At 46.5% G+C, this 22,163-nt stretch overlaps 10 protein-coding genes across 10 annotated transcripts; 6 read left to right on the forward strand and 4 right to left on the reverse strand.

Moving 5' to 3' along the window:
* Positions 1-1,051: 1,051 nt before the first annotated feature.
* BDR25DRAFT_354285 (uncharacterized protein) lies at positions 1,052-1,749 on the reverse strand (the record flags this gene model as incomplete). The annotated part of the gene is made up of 6 exons (XM_033695284.1): positions 1,052-1,102; positions 1,138-1,301; positions 1,350-1,427; positions 1,469-1,530; positions 1,599-1,630; positions 1,660-1,749. The coding sequence occupies 6 exons, from the start codon at positions 1,747-1,749 to the stop codon at positions 1,052-1,054; spliced, it is 477 nt and encodes a 158-aa protein (XP_033548627.1).
* A 244-nt stretch (positions 1,750-1,993) lies between these two features.
* Positions 1,994-2,287, forward strand: BDR25DRAFT_152639 (uncharacterized protein; the record flags this gene model as incomplete). Its single annotated transcript, XM_033683921.1, has 1 exon — positions 1,994-2,287. A coding segment is annotated over one exon (294 nt), but the record flags the coding sequence as incomplete, so codon positions are not given.
* A 6,095-nt stretch (positions 2,288-8,382) lies between these two features.
* On the forward strand, positions 8,383-8,896 carry BDR25DRAFT_222662 (uncharacterized protein; the record flags this gene model as incomplete). Its single annotated transcript, XM_033685071.1, has 2 exons — positions 8,383-8,468; positions 8,707-8,896. Coding segments are annotated over 2 exons (276 nt in total), but the record flags the coding sequence as incomplete, so codon positions are not given.
* A 23-nt stretch (positions 8,897-8,919) lies between these two features.
* BDR25DRAFT_333807 (uncharacterized protein) lies at positions 8,920-9,901 on the reverse strand. The gene is made up of 2 exons (XM_033692875.1): positions 9,414-9,901; positions 8,920-9,348 (listed from the first exon to the last, which is right to left on the reverse strand). The coding sequence occupies exons 1-2, from the start codon at positions 9,538-9,540 to the stop codon at positions 9,017-9,019; spliced, it is 459 nt and encodes a 152-aa protein (XP_033548630.1). The 5' UTR covers positions 9,541-9,901; the 3' UTR covers positions 8,920-9,016.
* On the reverse strand, positions 9,580-11,031 carry BDR25DRAFT_354288 (uncharacterized protein; the record flags this gene model as incomplete). The annotated part of the gene is made up of 9 exons (XM_033695285.1): positions 9,580-9,650; positions 9,687-9,791; positions 9,840-9,880; positions 9,964-10,064; positions 10,120-10,386; positions 10,500-10,592; positions 10,646-10,858; positions 10,913-10,957; positions 10,987-11,031. 9 exons carry the CDS (start codon positions 11,029-11,031, stop codon positions 9,580-9,582), a joined length of 981 nt encoding a protein of 326 aa, XP_033548631.1.
* Positions 11,032-12,221: 1,190 nt separating this feature from the next.
* BDR25DRAFT_285390 (MFS transporter, MCP family, solute carrier family 16, member 10) lies at positions 12,222-13,679 on the forward strand. Its single transcript, XM_033688182.1, has 2 exons — positions 12,222-13,521; positions 13,569-13,679. The coding sequence occupies exons 1-2, from the start codon at positions 12,274-12,276 to the stop codon at positions 13,650-13,652; spliced, it is 1,332 nt and encodes a 443-aa protein (XP_033548632.1). The 5' UTR covers positions 12,222-12,273; the 3' UTR covers positions 13,653-13,679.
* A 3-nt stretch (positions 13,680-13,682) lies between these two features.
* Positions 13,683-16,005, reverse strand: BDR25DRAFT_285395 (dimethylaniline monooxygenase). The gene is made up of 6 exons (XM_033688183.1): positions 15,787-16,005; positions 15,652-15,732; positions 15,462-15,530; positions 15,008-15,408; positions 14,382-14,958; positions 13,683-14,324 (listed from the first exon to the last, which is right to left on the reverse strand). Exons 1-6 carry the CDS (start codon positions 15,819-15,821, stop codon positions 13,739-13,741), a joined length of 1,749 nt encoding a protein of 582 aa, XP_033548633.1. The 5' UTR covers positions 15,822-16,005; the 3' UTR covers positions 13,683-13,738.
* Positions 16,006-16,395: 390 nt separating this feature from the next.
* Positions 16,396-17,860, forward strand: BDR25DRAFT_260336 (uncharacterized protein). Its single transcript, XM_033686642.1, has 2 exons — positions 16,396-16,491; positions 16,543-17,860. Exons 1-2 carry the CDS (start codon positions 16,417-16,419, stop codon positions 17,824-17,826), a joined length of 1,359 nt encoding a protein of 452 aa, XP_033548634.1. The 5' UTR covers positions 16,396-16,416; the 3' UTR covers positions 17,827-17,860.
* A 288-nt stretch (positions 17,861-18,148) lies between these two features.
* BDR25DRAFT_367653 (uncharacterized protein) lies at positions 18,149-19,349 on the forward strand (the record flags this gene model as incomplete). The annotated part of the gene is made up of 2 exons (XM_033697013.1): positions 18,149-18,433; positions 18,485-19,349. 2 exons carry the CDS (start codon positions 18,149-18,151, stop codon positions 19,346-19,348), a joined length of 1,149 nt encoding a protein of 382 aa, XP_033548635.1.
* A 454-nt stretch (positions 19,350-19,803) lies between these two features.
* On the forward strand, positions 19,804-22,087 carry BDR25DRAFT_285399 (uncharacterized protein; the record flags this gene model as incomplete). The annotated part of the gene is made up of 2 exons (XM_033688184.1): positions 19,804-20,506; positions 20,559-22,087. The coding sequence occupies exons 1-2, from the start codon at positions 19,924-19,926 to the stop codon at positions 22,085-22,087; spliced, it is 2,112 nt and encodes a 703-aa protein (XP_033548636.1). The 5' UTR covers positions 19,804-19,923.
* Between the last annotated feature and the right edge of the window lie 76 nt (positions 22,088-22,163).

The following is a 22,163-nucleotide window of genomic DNA, read 5'->3' on the forward strand; positions in this document are numbered from 1 at the left end:
TAAGGGCTTCCACTATTAAGTTGCATACAAGAAGCTATACATCTCTAAGATTACCTACATAAAGCGCCTACAGTTTGCAGAGGAGTATATTATGTAGGACTATAATTAGTAGAAACATGTAATCTTTAGTAATAAGTCTGCTTTTTATGTAGGTAAGCAGGAGAGAGTATATGTTACAAGACAGCTAGGGGAGGAGCACCTCCCTGATTGCCAGGTCCCTAGGTTCCACCCAGGGGACGCTCATCACGTACATGGCCAGCTCTGCGGGCAGTACCTTAGCCCTCTCTTTAAGTGGAGCTGTAACAACTATAGTACTATTACTGTAAACAGTTACATTACAAATGTTCTCCCTGTAAGTCTCTAATCTCCTTTCCCTATAAATGCTTATACTAATTAGATTAAGTGTAAGGCCGGGATGGCGCTTACGTGTAAGGCCGAGATGGTGCTTACGTACAACAGGTATATATACTATTCTGTACGCAATAATTAACGTTGGTTGATTATTCGCACCTTTTTAGTTGTATTAGCGGAGTGGTGCGGAGCCCTGTCCTTACATTAAGGTTGTACACAATTTTGTCCTAGAGATGCGCAAGATGTATAAGGCTTACAAAGAACTAAATTACATTATCTTTTAACAAGACAATGCCCCTGCCTACTAAGCTATTGCTACTAGGACTGCTATACAAGCTTTTGTTCCCCTTATAGAGTAGCCACCTACTTTATGCGATCTTAATCTAATTAAACATGTATAAAAAGAAATTAAGCGTTGTATTTACTGACTCCCCTAACAACTTACCTCTTAGAGAGAGATGTACAACGCTATCTAACATAAGTGGGAATTAATTTAACAGTTTAAGCAGCACTTTGTTATAAACTTAGTAGAGAGTATGCCTGCGCGCTTAATAGAGGTCATTAACAATATAGAGGGTTCTACAAGGTATTAGGTTAATATCACTGTTTTTAGCTCTTTTAGAAGCCCCTCTGTTGCTACTCTGTACACTACATTTATTGTAATCTATTGCTTAGCAAGCTCTTAACGCTTTTAAGTGAATTAGTCGTTGATTTTTGATAGAGATCGTCGGGTTTGACTACCCCCTCGGGCCTAGGTTGGTGGCGCGGAGGCGCGGAGATCTATACTAATTGGGTGGGCGTAGCGCCGCGCTTGCATCTTACGTGGCCATACTCTGTAGATCGGACTTTCTTATTTTTTGGACTATTGTCAAAGCTGTATGTCTCCGCTTGGAACGACGTCGCGTCGGGTGACTCGATGGCAATGAGAGTGTAGAGATGATCTGCATAAACTGATGGTCAGAGCGTCGTACAACTTACAAGTTGCTATTGATAAAGACAAGTCTCAGCGGAAGTAAATGGTTTTGGAAGTTGGCTTTCCACATAGCCACCATTGGCTGCCACAACACCCTTCAAGACTCAATGACGTGCGCCGTACGTGTGATTGGAAGCTGCTGACGATCCTGACGTTCCAGGGGCATGGGATCATACGGCGGACTGTTAGCTGGTGAAGGGAAAAAACTAATCGCCAATCGCTTAGGAGCATTTTGGGTATGAAACACTATAGTATTTTACTAGGCAAAACATACCATAACGCATTTGTACGATGTTTTTTAAAGATCTAAGGAGTGAAGGGTCGTTTCACGTGACTGTATCGCGACTGCCCTCCATGGCGACTGCCTTCACTACGGCGTCGTACGATAATTGTAGATACTCACCGCCACCACCACTCTTCCACATCCACCACTACTACAGCAGTAGCAGCAACAACAACAGCAACAACAGCAACAACAGCAACAACAGCAGCAACAGCAGCAACAGCAACAGCAGCAGCAGCAGCAACAACAACAACAACAACAACAACAACAATGTAGGCATCAAGCCTGCAGTATCCTAATCGCTCTTGTCGTACAAAGCTAACACTTAAAATAGGGCTCTTGTTCTCTACAATGCCGCCGTCGCCGCTGCCAACCAAGCCGGCGCCAATGTCAATCCCGTCCTACATGTAGGACAGCAGCAGCTGGCCCCACTGGCTCATAGTCCACAGGCCCGTGCATTGCTAGCCCTTCCAGGGCAGGATGTGGAGTTTATATATGGCAGTATATCCCCTTATCAAATAGCTTCGCACAGGCCTTCGTACATCAACGCCATCCTCATACAATCTCGCGGAAGGGCAGTGGACAACCTGTGCAGCGCATGCCATGGCGCTGTCTCGGGCCCACGACCGTTCCCAGAGTGCCGCCGCGCTGAGGGGCACTTTGGCGGAGCATGTAGCAATTGCAAATGGCGTGACCATGCTAGTTGCTGCTCTGTAAGAGAAGGGGGTGATGATAAGCCAGCTAGTAGACCTCTGCGTTTAGGCTACAACCCAGGGATTAGTAGTGCTGGTGACGGTTCGCGGTGGCAGCCTATCCTTATTGAGGATGAACCTGCTAGGGCTTTAGCTGATAATGCAATAGTTCTGGCTTAAGGTACGTACAATATTTCTTTTAAGGGCAGTGGGGCGCCCTAGCCATAGGGGTTGTCTATGGCACCTAGCTATGTGGGGATGTCCGTAGCACTTAGTTAAGGCCTGTACCTCTGCGCGGTGACTGGGACGAGTAGCTGTTAAACAGTAAAACTAAACTAGGCTAGTAGATAGAAGAAATAAATTAAATTATTGTACAAGACATACTACTTCTTAATACTGCAAAGCTGATAGGGCACTTGAGAATTAACATCAGATAGCTAAGACAGTGCCTGCTTACAATTGTACAAAAGCATTTCTCTATCCTCTTTATTTTTAACAGAGCTTGATTCCTGCTTAACCCTCTTCCCCTTTGCTAGCTTCTTCTCCTTCTTAACCTTAGTCTGCTTAGTAGGGGGTTTGTATAAAAAGATCTTATCCTAAGCTACTATAGTTGCCTTATATACTAGGTACAGAGTTGTGCCCTAGTTGCCCTTCTTAAAGTATCCACTTTCTAGCAAGTCCTTAATTGTACAATAATTCTTAGCACTTTTTAGAAGATGTGTGACATAATCTTTGCTAACATCTGCAACAAGATATAGTTTAGAATAGCCTTTAGTAATTAAGGAATTAAATTGTACAAGCTCTTTAAGGAGGCTGTTCTTAACAAACTTAGTATAGCTTATAAGAGGCGCGTTCTAAAGCTGTATCTAGGTCTAATCTACTATGTATTAGATATTAGCTAATATACAAGAGGGTATTGTACGTGGCTGTTTAATACTATTAATTCGCTTACGCTTATTAATCACCTTATATTGTATAAAGCAGAGGATCACAAGAATAGAGAGCTTAGCTGTTGTATAGCCTTAAACAGGAAGCGAAGATGTACGCTAGATTAACTACTAACGTGCTAATTCTGCTGGTGTACGTGAAGCAGCTTGTACAGAAGAGATAAACATTCCTTTCTTTGCGCTCTTAGGTGTATCCTCTAGACAGATTATCTCTTCTTTGTCTTGTATAATTTATGTAGGTGTAAGAGGTTAAATTTAAACGCTATAGTCTAGACAAAACTTGTATTTAGCAGACTACTTACTATAAGACTGTCCTGTAGTAGGACAAAACTTATCTTAGGCACTTATAGTGACAATAGATTGTACGTTGTACAAGGAAAAGAACTAAAGAAAGAACTAAAGAAGAAACTATAGAAAATTTAAACATACTGTAGGAAGGATAGAGGCTTAGTCACTACATCTACGCGAATCTACTAAGCTAGATTAGGATTAATAGGCATCTCCTTACTAGGGTTAGTTTTAAGATTAACATCTTAAACTGTGTCTTAATTACCCTAGTTAAATTAGATACTCTTATATTAAGCACATTATATAAAACCTTACCTGCTAATTCTACGCTTTAACAGGTGACTTAAGCAGAGACAGTACAGGCTAAAGACTGTTCTAGATATAGTATTATGCTTTTGCTTAAAGCTAAAGATAAACATCTAGATATGGTGTTATACAATCCTAAAAGTTAGAGCAAGCTGCAGCTACGCTGTCAAATCCAAGCAAATCCAGTACCCCATTGCACCACTAAAGCGTATCCTGTGGGAGGTAGGCATCTATATCCTAACTGTTAACCCTTCTCTTAATTGTACAAAGCTAATTAGCATTAAATAAAAGAGCCTAGTTCTAGACATGGGCTCCAGGATAGTGATAGAGCATAAAAGGCTTCCCAACTACGCCGTTTAGACAGTTCTTCTGCCTTTAAATTAAATGTGCGTTCCATAGTCGTACGAAGCTATATAGTTCCTCACAAAGTATAGGAATATATATAGCATAGATAGCAAGCTAATTAGCTAAGCTATCTTTTAAGAAGAAGCCTTAGGTCTAAAGGTAGTAGAAGTAATCCTGCTTAAAGTAAGATAGGGTAATAGGTATTGTACAAAATACTAACTTACTAACAAAAGAGAAGGCCCTTTAAGAGTTGCTGCTACTAAGCTTTAATCTGCTAATTTAATATACTTATGCTGTAGAGGTAGCACTAATTAAATAGAAGCTTAGGCTCTGCAAACCTTTAAAGCTAGTAATAAGCATCTACTAGCATAACTATCTCTATCCCTTAATTAGATTGTATAAAATGTGGTTGCTGCTCTGTTTCTTTAAGTGTCTTAAGAAACTAGCAAAGGCAGCTAACAGCAGTGCAGGCAGAGATTCTAACATAAATCCATACAATGTATCGTGAGTACGCGTCAATACATGCATAGATCTCTACGCTGTACGGTTTCAGCTTACTATAGCTATTAATAGACTAGATAAAGTTTAGGCTAGGAACAATATACTCCCCACAGTGTCGCTGCAGGTCGCGCTTGCGGCGCTCTACTGCCTCATAGTTCATTGTACGATAGATGCGAAATAACTAGTCCTGTGCAATAATATAGCCACGTTGACAAAAGTGTGTATAAAGATACCCTTGCCTATACCTATTAATAACACCTTTCTCTAGCTCTTGACCAACAAGTTGTTGTACAAGCTTATCTGCTTGCTAGCTCTGTTTAACACCTTGCACTCTTCTGCGTAATCTAAGCTTAAATTAAAGTTGTACAAGCGTATATTTTCTAATTTAGAAGCCTTTATTATGTAGTACATAAAGCATATCTAAATCTTTAAGCCTAACCTTAAAGAACAGCACCTAGATCTAATTCTTAACTCTATCCTTAACCTTAGCAGGAAGGCGTTGCCTTACATTCTATGTTTAGAACTGCTGCTTAATTGTATAAGAAGTAACACAGACTTAAAACTCTTTAAGAAGGTAAGTAGCCATCTGCGCGTATGTAACACCTTTATAGAAAAGCCTAAGTAGATGGAGTTAGTACAGTTCAAGGTTGATCTTAGGACGTCCTCCTACGTCGCCACTATATTAGTAAGCACTTGTATAATGTAACTATTTAGAAGACGCTTACTAGGCATTATAAAATTAACATGTATAAACGTGTATAAAATAATTATAAAGTTGTAAGTAGCTAAAGGCTATAATTACGTGCGGGGTAAAGAATTTTCAAATTGGCGATTAGTTTTTTCCCTTCACCAGCTAACAGTCCGCCGTAGGATCAGGTTTCCGCAATCCAGAACCCTGGCGGGGCCAAACCCTGTAGTCTGAAAGTAGCCTGTTGGCGTATTTGGGGCGTCGTAGAGGATGCAGGTCAGCTGGGAAGAGTTGAGTTGAGCAAGGCATACTTTAGCCCTAGCCTAATTTGAGAAGGCTCGGATCAATCCGTTGATTGGACACTCCAGCCCAGTGCTTCAGCCACAATGTATTAACTTCAAGCAACCTGTTTTCTTCCTCTCCCACTGGCCTTCTGTCTATTGCACCATTAGAAGCTGAATATGTAGTCTAAATTATGCGGGAGCCTGGCATTTTCTTAGAGCTATAGGGTAGATGGAAGCGGGTATCTTGCGATGTTTGAACGAAACCCACACGACAGTTAGACCTCGCAAGAAGCTCTGGGTCGAGTAACGTTGATAAATCTATCTCCAGAAAGCCATTCATCTGAAAATACTATCCTATTCCAAAACCCCAAAGCCCAATCTACTCCGTCTGAAGTACCTTCCTCCTGCTTAGATCCCTCGACATCGCACCGACAATATTCGACATAATGTTCTTACTCCCCCATAGTACAAAAATCACAAAGCTCACCCACTCCCGCAAGTTTAAGGGGTTTGGCCATGCTGGATTGGAGGACTGTGTGGACGTCAGAGGGGTTTCTCCCTCCTTGATTTGCATCTCTAATGAATATTCTTCGATAGCCGACCCTTCTGCTTCTTCGCCATCGATGATCTAGACGGATTTCTTTTTTCCAGGGGCAAGGAAGCAAAAAGCAATAATGCAAGCGAGCCCCATTCCCAGACTACAGAAGTTCATAGTCAGGCTATTGTAGACGTCGCCTGGTGTGGAAGTTTTGACGGCTCCAGAGCGGACCTTGGTAACGGCCATTCAAGAGATGAGACCAGACAGAGGTCGGGGGTGGGTACAACGATGGCAGCTAAGGTTGAGGTATGATCTAGAGGACCACGGGAACAGCACCGTCACTAAGCAAACAGGCATATTGACTAATTAGTCAGTGACCTACAAAGAGAACAAACAAGTACTCATAGGGATACTATTCTGACAGTCGAGTAAGACACCAGCTACATGGAAATGCACGATATTCTAAATAATGCGGTACCGTACGGATCCGTAGGTGACAAGACCAGCAGTGGAACCCCAGAGAATTGCCTTGACTGAAGCACGAGGGTTAATGTACGCATTGTAGATATCGAAGGTCATCAACGGGCTGACTGCAATACTATCTACGGGCACTGGACTCTAATAACCGTCAGTGACTTCTGCCTAGATGCAAGGTCATCTTAATTTATGCCTATTACTGACTATTTACTCTTTCAAAGATACCTATCCCCGCACCTTACTGCCTTACAAGCCTCATCTAGTTGATTAGATACCTCTGTTGTCCATTTGCGTAGTCTCGTAGGCTTCAGAAGTCGAGGGCACTCTACACTGAGTCTTCTGCTTCATTCCGTGATAGTACGCTATCCATGGCTGAAGACTAGCCGCAAAATGGAAAGGTAGCCTGCTCTAGATCTTCTGTTAGACCATGGGCAAGGCTCTTAAGGTGCTGCAAAGGTAGTAAGCAGTGAACCTTTAGACCTCTCTGTTTATGATACTACGGATAATTGGTTATCTAGTAGTTCTACTAACCTTTATCCTGCTTACTCTAGAGATCTATAATCTTAGCAGCTTTAACTAGAGTACGGCATACTACAATTACATTGTATGGCTTGTACAGATCATGTAAGCTATAACAGTTGTGATACGTACACAAAATCTCACCCGTACAGGCGTCAAAATCGCCAATCGTAAATTAATACCTCGTTGGAAACTAGAAGGAGAACTGACATCAAGATTTACTGCATAGATCTGGACTATGAAGTTGAAGATGAAGGTTGATCGAAGTCCGTCGACGGTAATGTATTTGTGATGATTATAAGCAAGATCCAGCACAAAGCTCAGATGTTTTTGCCTGCGAGGAAGTTCGTAGAGGCACCCCCTCCTGCCATTAATGTGACGCCAGGAATGAGGCTGTTGATTAGACCAAGGAGAGTGAAGAGGATGTGGGCAATTTTCCAGTGTTCCATGAGTACAATCACTATAAATTCATATTAGGACTGCATGAACAATATCATAAAGAGGGTTAATGTGCCAGAGGACTTGTGAGAGTTATAAGAGTGTTCCTTAATACGGAACGTGGTGAATGCAAAAAAGAATGCCGAGAGGTCCCAACTGCTCCATTCCATAGGTCTCCACGAACAGCATATGAACAGGTCTGAGTACGTGAATTCAATTACGTGAAAGCAGGAACTCAGCTAGAGGCAATACTGACTGTAATCCTTCCTACACTTTTTAAGCACATGCAAGACGTTCAAGCTGCAATTTGTCCTACCCAGCTTGGTAGATATTGAGGTCGTATTGAACTCTTCGGCCGGCTTGAATGTGTTGTGAGCTCTGTAGTTGCGAACCCGATGTCAAGCAAAGCCAGGGGAACTGACATCGAAACAAGGATCACTGGCTGTATCAGTAACATTTTTCAAGTGATAGGCAAATCCATTAAGATAGGAACAAGGTTGCCCCCATAAAATTGCAATGCGTGCATAATTGAGAAAGGGATGATTTTAAAAGATAACTATCCATGAAAGGGCATGCCTGAGATGTACAAGGACCTCATCGGTATGAGTGGAAAAATCCCTGGAACAGGCAATGGTTGAATACTAGGTAGACAGCTATGCGCATTGCCCGGAATGGACCACGCCGAGTTCGGAAATAAGCTAGCTCTTGTTGTGATTGATGCAGTCAAGAGATGTTGAACGCTGGGGTGCGTGTTGTATACCACAGAGCGCTTCGATCGGGCTCGAGAAAGCATGATTCCCGTGATCGAGAGGTGTCGCGGGTTGAAAGTGTTTGTGATGTTCCCTTTGGTCACAATAGCAAAGGTCAGCATCACAAGGATCCTTCGTATAAGACTCTTGCTCAGCTCTAGGTCTAAGCGGCAGGGAAATGGTATACTCAGAACTTCCCGCCATTCTAAATTACTATAACGAAGGTAATCTAATGTACGATTTCGCTTAAGGTATCGTTCCGTATGAGGATAAAGTTACTATATATAACCAGAACAGCTGTAGCTTTTCCAGAACGAGTCTCACAAGTCTCTTGGCTAGCATAAGCATAGACCCCACGATCATCTGTGGATATTTAACGAGCGAATGTGCGAGAGCAACGACGCTTAGCGCAATACAGCATAGATTCTCTCCGCATATGATGAGGGAGTCTTGCGGGGATGGATACGGCATAGTCAATGACGCGAATCTATTTAACATGAACCAGAAGTTTGCGTAAGCGGTGACTGAGGACTGAATAATGAAGGTGGACGACATTTTGGCAAATGAGGTCCCATAAGATTTATTAATCAGAGTATAGAGGGTTAGCCGAGAGACGCTCAGCTAAGGGTATCCAGAATTAAGTGTCAAACCACTCCAGCTCATCATTTTTCCCGAAAATAGCGCGGTATACGTGATCGCCATCATCCTTCACGACTTCCTCGGTGTGGATACAGTGCAGCTTCGCGACCCTCTCCTCCTCGCTACTTCCATCGGTGCCGTCCTCAGCCGCAATAAACACCCGGACATGGATATAGGCGTTTTCGGCCGCGGGGATCCTGACCTTGCCGAACAAGTGTAAGCCGTAGGCCGAGGTTCCCACGCGGACCGTCTCGACATCAGCGGGGGTAAAGGAAGTCAGGTCGGAGTCAGAAAGCGAGGACACAGCGCGGAAGTACTCGGGTTCATGCTCTACGATGGTGTGAGTGACAGTCGGCACATGTGAGGCTGAGCTGAAGGATGTAGGGGGAGCTTACTGTCATGGTTATGTCGAAGCTTGACGAGCTCGTGCTTCAGCGACGTGAGGATGGATTCGAACGAGTGGATGGACGCTTCCTTGGGAGCATGGGGCTCGGAGAGCTCGACAGTCTCAGCGGTGGCCATGACGTCTGTTCCTTGTGTGTGGTTGTTGGTGGGTCGATGTCAAAGGACCGTTGGTTGCTGGCTGTGTAAGTGAACAGGTGCTTGGAGGTCAGTCCATCTAATCATGCAATCTTATATGCCCCTCAATGCCCCTCAAGGATGATGACATGGCGGGTAAGTGCAAGGAACTCGACGCGTTTCACGTCTCAGCTGATTCGCCCAGGTACGACTTCCAAGTTTTGAGAAATTAGAAAATGACATGGCTCGAGGAGCTGCACGCACGATCAACTACAGGGAGGCAGAAGAGTTGAGCGTCCAACAATTCGGCATCAGCCAGTGGGGGCCCAGTGGTGGCTTTATTCTTCAGATGCGGAACAGCGAATTATTAAAGTGATGGAGGTAATTAGGTTGTGGCTTGGGCCTGAGTCCCTCTGCCCGCGACACGCGCCAAGACTTATGCCGTCAAAGTCACATGTCGCTGCACAGGCCTCGGAATTCGCATGGCCTGCATCCTGATGATCCGCCACATCTCCACCATCGCTGTCCTAGTCTTCTCATCAGGTCTATCTTTGTTGTGCCCAAGAAAAATCCCATCCTTACTGCATGATGGGAATCTACATCTTCTTCAGAACCTCCTCCCAATCCACCTTCGCGTTCAGCATCCAAGCCAATGTCGACTGTTGCCTTCGACATTGAAAGGTAGGGGGAGAAAGGCCAAATCGAACGAGCACTCCCAAGATACACGTCTATTCTCATTGGTATGCCAGCATCCTTTAGACTTTCGTCGCACGCGATTCGGTCATCCCGAATTGATTTTAAACCTGCTACTCGCCAGAACGCCGCGGTCAGCTTGCTCTCGTTAAACTTCTAAGCTAGAAAATTGGAGAGATGGGTTTCGAAATCTGGCTGCTCCTGTGCGAAAAGCATCTCATCCTATTCATCGTTGATCACCGGCGCCTTCTTATTTTCCTTCCACTGACCGTTCCCGGTTGGATCGAGCTTCTCTTCGACTGCTTTTCGGGATAGGACTGCTCCAAAATTAGCCCAACCAGAAACGCCCCAGTAGTGAAGCCCTTCGATGGATCGGCACGGATTAACGTGCCGTTAGTGCCTATCAATTTCATACAGCCCCAAGGATCGTTAATTCAAACGGTAACACGTGTTCTGGCGCCCCTCGATATGTGGAACAATGAACAGTCTCCAAAACAGCCCGACAACAGCCGCAAAAGTACGGAGCTTGGACCTCATGTGAGCTAGCCTTGAATATATCGCTGTAGGATACGACGATTAAAGGCCTGGAAGCTTTCCTGAGCTCTTCGTTGACGGATAGGTTATGGTACTAGCAGCTCTGCGTCTATGATGATCGGAAACTGCCCTTTACTGCTACTGGTACTTGGAGGAGCCTGCTAGTCTTTGAATCTGGAGGGGCAGTCAGGACCTATATGGACTTCAAAGGGGGTAGATGACAGCTCCCAGTTTCTGCCTTGTGATATTGTAACCAGGCCAAGCCATTATCTACTAGTGCCTATACTTCACTATGTATCATGGCTACCCTAGAGGCTCCATCATCAACACACACTCTTCCGTTACACTACCACACAGCTTTACAGATAGCCTCCGCCCGGCTGTCAATAGCTGTAGATATAGTGTCACTAGTTAAACTGCCAACACTTCTTATCCATGTGCTACAATTATCCACCCGCCAGGAACAATAAGCGTGCGGTCTGGGGAACGCATCTTTCGACTAAACAACCATGCCCAAAATATAAATAAAATTTCCCACCCACTTCCTTTTCCCTAGTTTTCCCCAGTGTCCTTTGACACTGAAGGCAGGAGATACATTCTGTCATTTGCTAAGGTCCTCGTGCTCTTATCTCCACACAATGCCAACCCACACAGTTAATATGTCATGGAAGACCATATTTGTCATGCCAACCTCCATTTATTTTCTCGCAGACTCTCACTAGATATTCCCTAAGGCTATCAGCTAGTCACTACCAGCACTTACGATTCAGCTCCTTAGCTTGCCTTCATCTAATGTCTGAAGCCTTAGGAATACGGACTTCAATAGCAACAGCTCAAAATTATCCCCACCCCGCTTTCTGTTTGTGTCGTGATTTAGTAAAGAATAGGAAACCTTCTGGCTGCTAAAGGTAGCAGATAAAGGAGCAGAGCACTGAGGCAATGGCTCCAAATGGACAAGAAAAAGCTGGAATACAGGGATAAACGGTATAATCCACTTGTACAGTCTTACTCGACTTATCTATCCCTTACTTTCAAGTTAGTTACAGCACATGTTGTAGAACAAAGTAGGCTCATAAATTCGGTAATGCGCGAACATGTGTTACTGTTACTCTCTAAGACGCCTTCCTTTTTGTTTTGTTAGAGGGGATACTAGGTGCAGTTGTCCTGCTGGGATTGGTAATTCTATGTAGGGTGTTCGACACCTTTCTAATACCTATTTGGTCTATATGTCTTGTTTAATGCTTGCATAAATACCTAGTTTCTTATGTGTCTTCTACTCCTTTCCTACACTGTTAACATTATCCTGCACTCTTGGCACATAAGCAATGTTACCACACACTCCTCTCACGTGCTTATCCACACTAACCTTTATTGGCAACGCAGCACGCCCTTGTCAGCACTAGCCTAAAACACTTGCAAATGATGTAGAGAAATCCAAACTTTCAACCAGCTCTATCCTCCCATCTATATCAAGTCGGTTCAGTCACCATTACACCGCCATCCCGCACCATGTCAACCCAGACAGAAGAACGCCTCGAACTCTCCACCCTCACCAGCAGCTCCCCTCCCACCAACACACTATCCAATGAACCCCCAGAGTCCGCATACTCTACAACTGCGATCCCAGATGGTGGCTATGGTTGGACCATCGTTTTCTCCTGCGCCCTCCTCACCTTCTGGTTTAACGGAATGATAAACTGCTGGGGTGTTCTCCAAACAGCTCTCCTCGATAGTACGCTCCGCCAAGTCTCTACCTCCACAGTTTCATTCGTTGGATCACTTGGTCTCGCATGTGGAGTTGCATTTGGCCTCTTCGCAGTTCGTCTAATGCGGTGGCTGGGTTCCCGGACGACGGCTTTGCTTGGCATTAGTATCATGAGCGCTGGCTTGATCGGAAGCGGATTCACGACGAGTAATGTAGCGGGGTTATTCGGCACGAGTGGGTTTCTCGCGGGTATAGGCATGTGTCTCGTCTACGCTGTTTCCAACGCCGTGCCGGTGCAATATTTTAGCGGGAAACTCGGTCTCGCGAACGGGCTTGTCAAACTTGGCGGCGGTATCGGCGGAACCGTCATGGCTGTCTCACTCGATGCGCTGGCTAGACGCGTAGGAATCGAATGGACGTTTCGGATCCAAGGGCTTCTTACCTTTAGTACCGGTATCCCTGCAGCGTGGTTATTGAAAGATCGTGTGCCGCTTCGGAACGCACCATTTGTTGATCTGGAGATGTTTCGCTCAGTGCCATTTATTGCTGTTTTTCTGGCTGGGGCGGTAGGCACCTTTGCGCTGTTTGTTCCCCCGTATTTTCTCCCGTTGTTCGCGCAGTCTATTGGATTGAGTTCGAGTACGGGTGCAGGATTAGTCGCAGGGTTCAATGCGTGTAATGCGGTGGGGAGATTTCTGGCTGGCCCGCTGTGTGATAAAATTGGGCCTGTGAATATGTTTCTTATCACTATGTTGCTGAACGCGGTAAGTATGTTAGCAATTTGGCCGGTCTCGGACGCCTTAGGGCCTTTGGCTGTTTTCGCCATGTTAAATGGTGTGGCAAATGGGTCGTTCTTCACGACTTTACCTACGGTCGTAGCAAGCATGTTCGGGCCGGGTCGCGCGGCTGTGGCGATGGGGATGGCGGTGACGGGTTGGACAGGAGGCTACCTTATGGGAGCACCTATTGCTGGTTATTTGCTGCAAGCGGGTGGGGGAAGGGAAGATGGAGGGAGGCAGAAAATTAATGTTTATCGGCCGGCTATCTTCTATGTGAGTTTACTTTCATGTTGTGCTTTCTTATTCACTGACATCCGAAGGCTGGCGGGATTGCTCTTGCATCAAGCATGTTCGTACTTTTTGCGAGGGTGAAGATGGACAGGAGAGTTGTGAAACGGATTTGACAGACTCAATAACTAGAAAGAAACGAGAATTGTTGGAGGCATTCATTCATCCCGCAGTCATCCTGCATTATTTTTCCTAGGATTGCTCATACAGTAACCTCCTTTGGTATGAACCCAAATACCTCAAGTGTCAAGGCGATACCATTGAGAAGGCCATAAAATACCATTGGGATAATGCCAAAGAAGAGGTTACCTAGCATCCCGCGGCGGGTGATTGTTTCCGCCAATTCAGTCGATGCGATATGTGGGGCATCTGCAGACTTGAACGGTCCCATGAGCCGATAAAAGGTAACGAAAGAAGCACCAAAGCAGTATGTCAGTAAGATACGTAGCCCATGTGTTCGACCTAGCTCGAAGAGTCCTGGTGCGCCCCCAAAGTCTTTTGCCAGCGTGCTCATATAGGCGCTATGATCGACGCCATATTGAATTCGGCCATCCCTACGTGCGAGAAGATGGTAATGAGGCGGGTCTTTCGGCACTTCCATACGACCGAGAAGCAGGGCAGTCCACCACATGGCTTGCTGTTCGGCAATTGGTGGAATTGCGCCTACACCAGGTCTTACGAAGCCGATGAAGGCTATATCAGGATGAGAAGAGTTGATGATATTCCTTACGTTGGCGTCAGATGCTGTAGGATAAGATTGGTCAAGCCACGAGAAGACCTGCTTGTAGCTAGACAATCCATTAGCTTGCGTTAGAGATCGGGTTTGGAAATCGGGAACAGCTTACCCCGTGCAATAGACCACGCAGTTGGGTCTCACTGCCGCGTTCTTCAGCCTTCTCCAGTCCTTTCGGTCCGGTCGTGCCTCGAAAATGACTTTTCCTGTCTCGTCAATTTGCTCTGGGAAACTGCATGTATCAACCCATTTCTTCGAGTTGGCATCTTCTGGGGGATCAACATATCCATTTCCCAAGAAAGCAAGAGGATGTTTCTCCTGATATGGTCGGTTGAGATATGGCATGGCCTTGGAGCTCTTGTTGAGAAACACGTAGGCTCTCCCGAGCCGGTCTTGAGGAAGTCCGCCAACATGCTGGTTCATTCCCGCTTGCGTCCCAGTGAGGAACCATAAGACACGTTTGATCACGAAGTCAGATACGAACCAGCGAAGTCTGCTCCTCGCTATAGCGTGATGCACGTAAGCTGTCTCGAAGAGATTGGTGATGAGTCCATCGATTGGGAGACCGCCTTTGAATTGTTTGCCGAATACTTTGAATCGACTCAATGCTTTCGGGAATGATAGAAATCCGGTCCGAAAGCACATGGTGACAGACGTGGCATCTGCCTTTATGGCTTCGTACGCAATGTCTGTACGGTATGTCAGAGAGTCATTGTACTGACGGTAGTGACGTCTTACCCATGGCAGTCTCCCCGCACCCCAAGACGAGTACATCTCGGCCTGTAAGCTGAGAACGGCGCTTGTACTGAGATGAGTGGAATGCTTCTCCTTTTACATTCTCAATTCCTGGAATGATGGGAATGTTTGGTTCTACGTGGAGTCCAGTGCAAATGGCGATTTCACTACAGTCATAGGTTCGCTCCTTGCCTCCAATTCGACCATCTAGGTAATGAACGCGATGCTTCCATTTAGTTGAAGACTGGGCGAGTGGCGTAATCCTACTTACGCGGCACCCAAGTTTGATAAATGGCGCAAGATCAAATCGGTCCACGTATGATTTAAGATAGTCGACATACTGAGGCAATGAGATGTGATCTGGGGTCTCTAACGGGAACCTATGATCTGAAAACGAGGTGAGTCTAGTAGATAAGTGTCAATCCGACATGTGAATAGACTCTTAAGGTCCACTCACTGCTTGGAGCTCACGAGCTCTGCATTTTCGTAGGAGCGGTATTGGAAGGTGCCTCCAATATCTTCCTCGCTGCAAAAGTGTCAGACTAAGTGAAGGAAGGGTGTTGCCAAGACAACTCAATCCGGGGATAGTGGAGAAATGGCAGCACGGTACAGAGGTGCCAGAATGGACGCAAGAGGCCACTACTCACGCTTCAAACAGACAGACTTCAATAGGTCTTTCAGGAGTGGAAGCCTCAAGGAGGGTTTTCAGAGTCACCAGGCCGCCTGGCCTGTCAGAATGGTTAACCACAGCTTATTGATCTGGAGATAGCTTTGCGGCATACCCTGCACCAATGACAGCTACCCGCATCGCTGGCATCTTCTTGCCTTGAGATGAGTAAATTACGTCAAGGCGTTGGCATCCCGCCTTCGTGTTCCGTGTTTGGTGTAGGGCAAGCGGAAACCAAAGGGTGACCACAATACAGAAGGAATGACGAAAGGATGAAAGAATCGAGAAACGGACTTCTTAGAATATGGCAAAGTAGAATTTGTGTGTCTCTAAGGTCATTGCAAGTGATGCACGTGTTTTGCTATCTGCGAACCCGCGGCACTGAAAAAACGAACGGACGGCGCGATGCCGACCCAATCACGATGCAGACAATAAGCAATTCATGACATCAACCATTCGATAGACACAGCTGCAGCAGGCTTCGACGTCGCATGCCACCCGCAAACCTATACTGTTGAGGTTCCTGTTTCGTGTTAATCCACCGTCATGCTAGGCTCGCTACTTATGCCCTCGATTGATGGGGGGACGCTCGGCGAATGCGTGCTTCCTTTTGCCCCTCTCGTTTTGTGTGCACTCTGAGCACAACATGCATTCTTTTTCTTCATGATACAGCGCGGCACACCACCCCGCACTCATCGCAATGGAGACGAAAAATCCCCTCCGCGTAGCTATTGTTGGCTCAGGCATGGCCGGCCTGGTAACCGCGTACCTACTCCATCAAGATACTCGCAAGCGGTATGCAGTGAAGCTTTTCGAATCGGTTAGTCCACCTGTCCTTGCGGATATAGAGAAAGCTAATTGATTGTTGAAGGGTAAGACACTGTCTCTGGACTCCGCCTCAGTATCGATACCCAATTCCTCCGGAACGCTGTCGGATCGTGTCGACCTCCCCATGCGCGCCTTCGCTGGAGGATATTACAACAACCTGAGGGCCATGTACGATCACTTAGGTGTCAGGTACCATTCGCAGCGCTTCTTATTTGAATTTGCCAACGGGGATTCGGCGAATACTGAGCCGGGACACACTGGGGAAGACTCTTCGTATTTCGTCTACGCTTCGAACCTTCACAAGACCGCCCTACCTCGACCGAAAGCGATGGCTTCCGTGACATACTTGGTGGAAGCAGTATATTTGCTGGCATGCTACGCTTGGTTTTCCATTTGCTGCTTTCTGGTGACACCTCAGACGACAAATGACGTGTCGGAAACCCTAGCCCATTATTTACAGCGCATACACCTGCCGGAGTACTTTGTGACGTACTACCTCCTTCCGCTGATATCAAGTGTTTCGACTTGTCCGCATGAGGCGCTCCTCAAATTCCCTGCAAGAGACTTGACGGAGTATAAAAGGAGGACGCATGGTGCTCCGCACTACACCGTTTCCAACGGTGTGAAGACCGTTCAGGACATGCTCGTGGGGGGAATCGATTACGAATTATCTACAATGGTGTCGGAAATTGAGCTGCAGAGAAGTGGTATCAAGATTTGCTGGAAGAAGGTTAATGACCAGGGGGGTGCGGCTTCTGTTCAAGAAGAAATTTTCGATCGAGTAGTCCTTGCCGTCGCGCCAGATATTGTCGGCGAGATCTTCGACCCCTTGCGTCGCTACATGACGAAGATACCCACGACTATTGTTGAAAGTGTGGTCCACACCGATCGAAAGCTACTTAGTATAGAAAATCCAGAGGAGGGAGATGGTCATAGGCACCCAGCCCAGATAATCTCCCTCCGGACATCAACAAATGGCGCCCATCGGACAGAATCTCTTCACTTGCAACCTTGTGGCGCCATCGTCACTACTTGTCCTTTCACCGCCATTGATCCCTCTCTCATAATCCATTCAGCAAGGTTCACTCGTGTTCTCCGGAGCCCGGAAAGCAGACGGGTTGTAAATAGCATATTCAACAATACACCTCACTATTATGGGGATGAAAAGTCCAGGCCGATTTGGAGGAATGGAGACAATGGTGTATGGTTGGCCGGAGGATGGTGTTGGGATGGAATGGTTCTTTTAGAAGGCTGCATACTCTCAGCCATGCGAGTAGCGGATGCGTTTGACGTCGATGTGCCCTGGACGCGCGAGAGCGAGACTTAGTGAGGTTTGGTTGAAGGCATGTGGCATAGCAGTGATAAAAATATTATAGGTTTCACAATCATGCTTTCATACGAATAGCGAATGAAAGCATGCAGCAAAGTGTGATAGTTTTTCAGCGACAAATAAACTCGAGCCTTTGAGGGCTGTGGGTGACGGAGTTTGAGTATACTTTCAAGTGCTGGACATACATTCAGGCCCTCGTGCGATATCCCTATAAAGCTGGGTTGATGGAAGGCTCGAAATGGACTAGTTCCGTGTTAGCGACGGTTGCAGCCCTACCAGTCCTTCTTTCTAACGCTATCCCTACTACACTTCCAGCGACATGCGCGCTTCGGGATGGACAATCTTATCAGCTATCCTTATTTTGCTTATTGGCCTTCCCTTGGTTCGCAAATTGCCTGACGCGGGTACCTTCCCCTCAACATTATCGATATTTTTTGGTGGGGTCTTTTTCCTCCCACTGTGTCGACGTCTTCTTTCTCGCATCTCTCGCATTGGAGCTTCAGAGCCACATCATGGTTCGAGTAGCTCTGTATATGGCCTTGATCATGGCAGGTTGAATCTGACACTCCCGCCCCCGATGTGGATGAATATGGGGTATTGGCATGTAGGATAGATTTCGTTTTCCATCTTCAGTCTCCCTGTTCACACTTGCCAGAGCAACCATGCAGGATATATACCAAAAACCCTACCAGCCGCCAGCATTGCACTGCTTGAGGAAGTCTTCAAAACTGCTGGGTTCCCCCTTCTGCAGGAAGTTGCCCATCAGCGGATGCCCACCCGAATCCTGATTGACCTTGGCTTTGGATGCGGAGACCAAACACTTTATCTCATGGACGACTTTCCCGTTCAACACCCAGATAAAAGGCCCCAGAATCAACGACTCTATGTACCGCACTTCGAATCTTACATTGGAATTACCGTCGATTCGAAGCAGTTTCAATTCGCAGAACAGCGTATCAAGAAATTCCGACCCAGCGCTAAAGTTGACGGAAAACAGAAGGTTAGACTTCTGTGTGCAGATGCAGCAAAACCACATCAATGGGATGATGGGCTTGTAAAGGAGGTTTGCTGGGTGGCGGGTCAGGCAGATGAGCCCTGCGTTCTTGCACTCGACACTCTCTACCACTTTTCTCCTTCTCGTTGGCCGATCATAGATTACGCCTCGAATTGTCTTCACGCAACATTTATGGCTTTCGATATCTGTCTTGCGAGCCGTGTTTCTTTCCCCAACAAGATCCTTCTTCGCATTATTACCTCGCTGATGGGAGCACCTTGGGCCAACTTCGTTACCGCAGAAGAGTACCGGGTGAAACTAGAGAAAGTCGGTTACAAAGATATCACCATCAGAGATATTTCCGATTACGTGTTCGAACCACTGGCTTGTTTCCTGGAAGACCAGGACCGGAGATTGCGAGTCATAGGTTTTGACCTGGGCGCGTTTCATGTCGCAAAATGGATGTTCAAGTGGTGGGGCACGACTCGAGTTGTAAGAGGAGTTATTGTCGTTGCAAAAAAGTAAGCGCTCTACTAGATATGGTGTCTACACCACTTAATGCGCTATTTTCCTTTCTTCAACTCTATCAAAGAGAGCAGAGTCCAACTCCACGTGATCGGCTAAAAATAACCTTTGAAACTAGTCCGTTGCATGTATCCTCAGCCCACCCTTGGGAGCATCATCTCGTGTCATTCCCACCTTGCACCTCCGTCATTTCGAGCATAATCGTACAGCGGTGATTTCGAGCATGCCTAGCATTATTTATGATACTCTAGAATAATCATAGTTTCGTGCGGTGGGTGTTTAGGCCATAGTCGCCTAGCCACACTTCCAAATCCTCCTTGTGTTGAATATTGGCGGCCTGGCTAACCTACAGGGTATCCAATCCATCTCTCACCGGTAAGGTTGGGTCACGCACTTCCCCCGTACTTATTGGCAAGGCTTGCCGTCTCCTTTCATAGTTTCATTTGTCGCTGAATGTTCATTTCAAACCCTTCGCCCGTTCTTTTCCTAGAATGCATACCTAACTACCCATTTGTCATATCAGTATTGCAATATCCCCTCATTAAGGCCTCTACGTGCCGAAAAGCTCTCTTTAGATGGCGGAAGAAGTATACGAGATACAGAACAGAGCTTTAGATACCCAAGCGCAAACCCATATTCCCAAAACCGAGAGGGCAGACACCACACGGAACTCCACACATTCTTCTATCACAGCGCGAGAACCTGCGACCACAAAACTTAAGCTAAATGCCTATCCTCTCTTAATTCTCTGCGTTTACATGATGCTCGCTTTGGTGGCATGGATTTTTACTTGCGTGGCAAGCCAACACCCAATTCGAGGCCTAAAGTCGTACACCGGACCGAGTGACTATAGAGTTGACGAGCTTCACTTTTTCCACGTTAACGAGAAGTATATCAGAGGTACCGAAATTCTGAGGAGTATTGTGACGCTCCTGACAATCCCTGTTACGTCGGCTATCTGCTCCATGGCTGCTGTGGCATACATGCAGGCTGGAAGTCTGCGACGAGACCTGTCTTTGAGACAGCTGATGGCTTTGGCAGACCAGGGATGGGCCAGTCCTCGGATATGGATGAAGTTGGTTGATGTTCGAGGAAAGTTGATTATAATGAAGGCAGGCAGCCTGCCGCTATTTATTGCTTTCACTCTGACGCTCATTGGTAAGCAGTTAGCCTCAGCTTTTTCCATTTAAGCTTAGTTTACCTCATTCAGGAAGCATATCCCAGATCATGCAAGAAACCCTTGCCACAACCAAAACAATCAAGGGCAGCGTCGACGTTCCCCAGTCAATTCCTAGTCTAGTCGACATACCCAACATCTTCAACCTCGATGGATATCAGAACTATGACGATGGAGAGCTTGTCTATGTGCTTCGGAACCTTATAGATACCGCAACCAAATACGACGCCCAGCCTAACATGTGGTCCCACGAGGGTACTTTACCTAGCAACGGCCGCTATATAGACTCCAGATACAGCCATCCGGATGTGTTCATCTCGGAAATCCCTGCGAATTTCAGCACCGGAGTGTACAACACACCTCAATTTGTCCCACGCATGAACTCGACTACGAACTACACCCGGGTTCTTGAAGGAGACTTTACCTCTAATTGTCGAAACGAAACGGATACGGGTGGGTTCTATGCCCAATACACTAGCAGAGGATATGTGGAGCACTCCCTAATAGCATGCATGGCCAGCGATCTGCGCAATTCTCCCTGGAAGCCGACACGCGACCGACAAGATATCACCGAAACTCTGTACCTGAACATCACAACCGGTTCAATTTCATCCTCAAACTCAGAATTCTATCGCGCCACTGTCTGGACGACTCTTGGCTACTTCGAGCTTCCCAGAGAAGCGAACGGGAACCAGCCAGGGCCTTTGCTCGCCAAAGATCCCATCCCAAAAAACTCGAAGCAGTTAAGATACGCAGCAAATGGCCGCACAAACTATCACCCACGAGACGCGGTCTCCAATATTAGTACCACAAACCTTGGTAACGAGACTCTCATCGCTGTAACCCACAAAGGCCCCCTACTTTCCCTTACTCTAGCATTGTTTGGCAACGGATCCTACATCGAAACGCGGCTGCAACACCCAGAAGCCTACATTGAAACGCGGCCTGCCTTTAACGACCAAAACACTCGCCGCCCGTTTACCGATCTCTGCGTCGCTCTGCGCCCGTTTGCACTCTATCAGGATCGCGGGTGTATCACCGACTGGGATATGATCAGTGATGAGTCAAGCATAATGTCTGGTTGGCTGTTTCCATTCACCCACAATATGCCCAGCTTCCAGAGTGCGATGGACGCGGGCGTGTTCCTGGCGAATAGATTATTCCTGACGAGAGGAGTTCTAATGGATGATCATAAGAGTAGGAATTTGCAAGTTTGGTATGAGAAGGGTGTAGACACCATAAGATTAGAGATGTCGCACCGGGCCATGATCGCTGGATCCGTATTCCTCGGACTCCATCTATTCGGCCTGCTTTGCCTTGCGATGTATGTGTTCGTTATGATGCCTTGGGCAAATAATTTGGGAGCGGAGGTTATGTTAAGAGTTGGCGCGAGCTATGTAGGTCAGCTTGGGGTGGCGGAGGGAGCTGGCTGGGAGGCGGTGTATGATGAATTACCCGGGTATATTGGGGATGCGAGACCAGAGGGAGAGATTGGAAGGGTGGAGATGGGGGCTGGGGCGGCGATCAGGGCGGGGAGGAGGAGATATGAATATATGAGGTAGTTTTGTAGAGATGAGGCAGTAGAAAGTAATGATTGGTTGAGGGGATACCCCAATTGCGTTGAAAATATTGAAGACT

This window comes from Lindgomyces ingoldianus (genome assembly GCF_010093535.1).
Source record: "Lindgomyces ingoldianus strain ATCC 200398 unplaced genomic scaffold BDR25scaffold_13, whole genome shotgun sequence".
NCBI classification, from domain to species: Eukaryota; Fungi; Ascomycota; class Dothideomycetes; order Pleosporales; family Lindgomycetaceae; genus Lindgomyces; species Lindgomyces ingoldianus.

Excerpts from the sequence above, each read along its gene's own strand:
- BDR25DRAFT_260336 (XM_033686642.1), top strand. The coding sequence starts at position 16,417 with ATGGCCGGCCTGGTAACCGCGTACCTACTCCATCAAGATACTCGCAAG. Across the intron at positions 16,492-16,542 it reads CAGTGAAGCTTTTCGAATCG|GGTAAGACACTGTCTCTGGA; the intron begins GTTAGTCCACCT and ends TGATTGTTGAAG.
- BDR25DRAFT_333807 (XM_033692875.1), bottom strand. The coding sequence starts at position 9,540 with ATGGCCACCGCTGAGACTGTCGAGCTCTCCGAGCCCCATGCTCCCAAG. Across the intron at positions 9,349-9,413 it reads GCTTCGACATAACCATGACA|AGCATGAACCCGAGTACTTC; the intron begins GTAAGCTCCCCC and ends ACACCATCGTAG.
- BDR25DRAFT_285395 (XM_033688183.1), bottom strand. The coding sequence starts at position 15,821 with ATGCCAGCGATGCGGGTAGCTGTCATTGGTGCAGG. Across the intron at positions 15,409-15,461 it reads GAGCTCGTGAGCTCCAAGCA|ACTCACCTCGTTTTCAGATC; the intron begins GTGAGTGGACCT and ends CTTATCTACTAG. Across the intron at positions 14,325-14,381 it reads TGCGTGGTCTATTGCACGGG|CTACAAGCAGGTCTTCTCGT; the intron begins GTAAGCTGTTCC and ends TGGATTGTCTAG.
- BDR25DRAFT_285390 (XM_033688182.1), top strand. The coding sequence starts at position 12,274 with ATGTCAACCCAGACAGAAGAACGCCTCGAACTCTCCACCCTCACCAGC. Across the intron at positions 13,522-13,568 it reads ATCGGCCGGCTATCTTCTAT|GCTGGCGGGATTGCTCTTGC; the intron begins GTGAGTTTACTT and ends TGACATCCGAAG.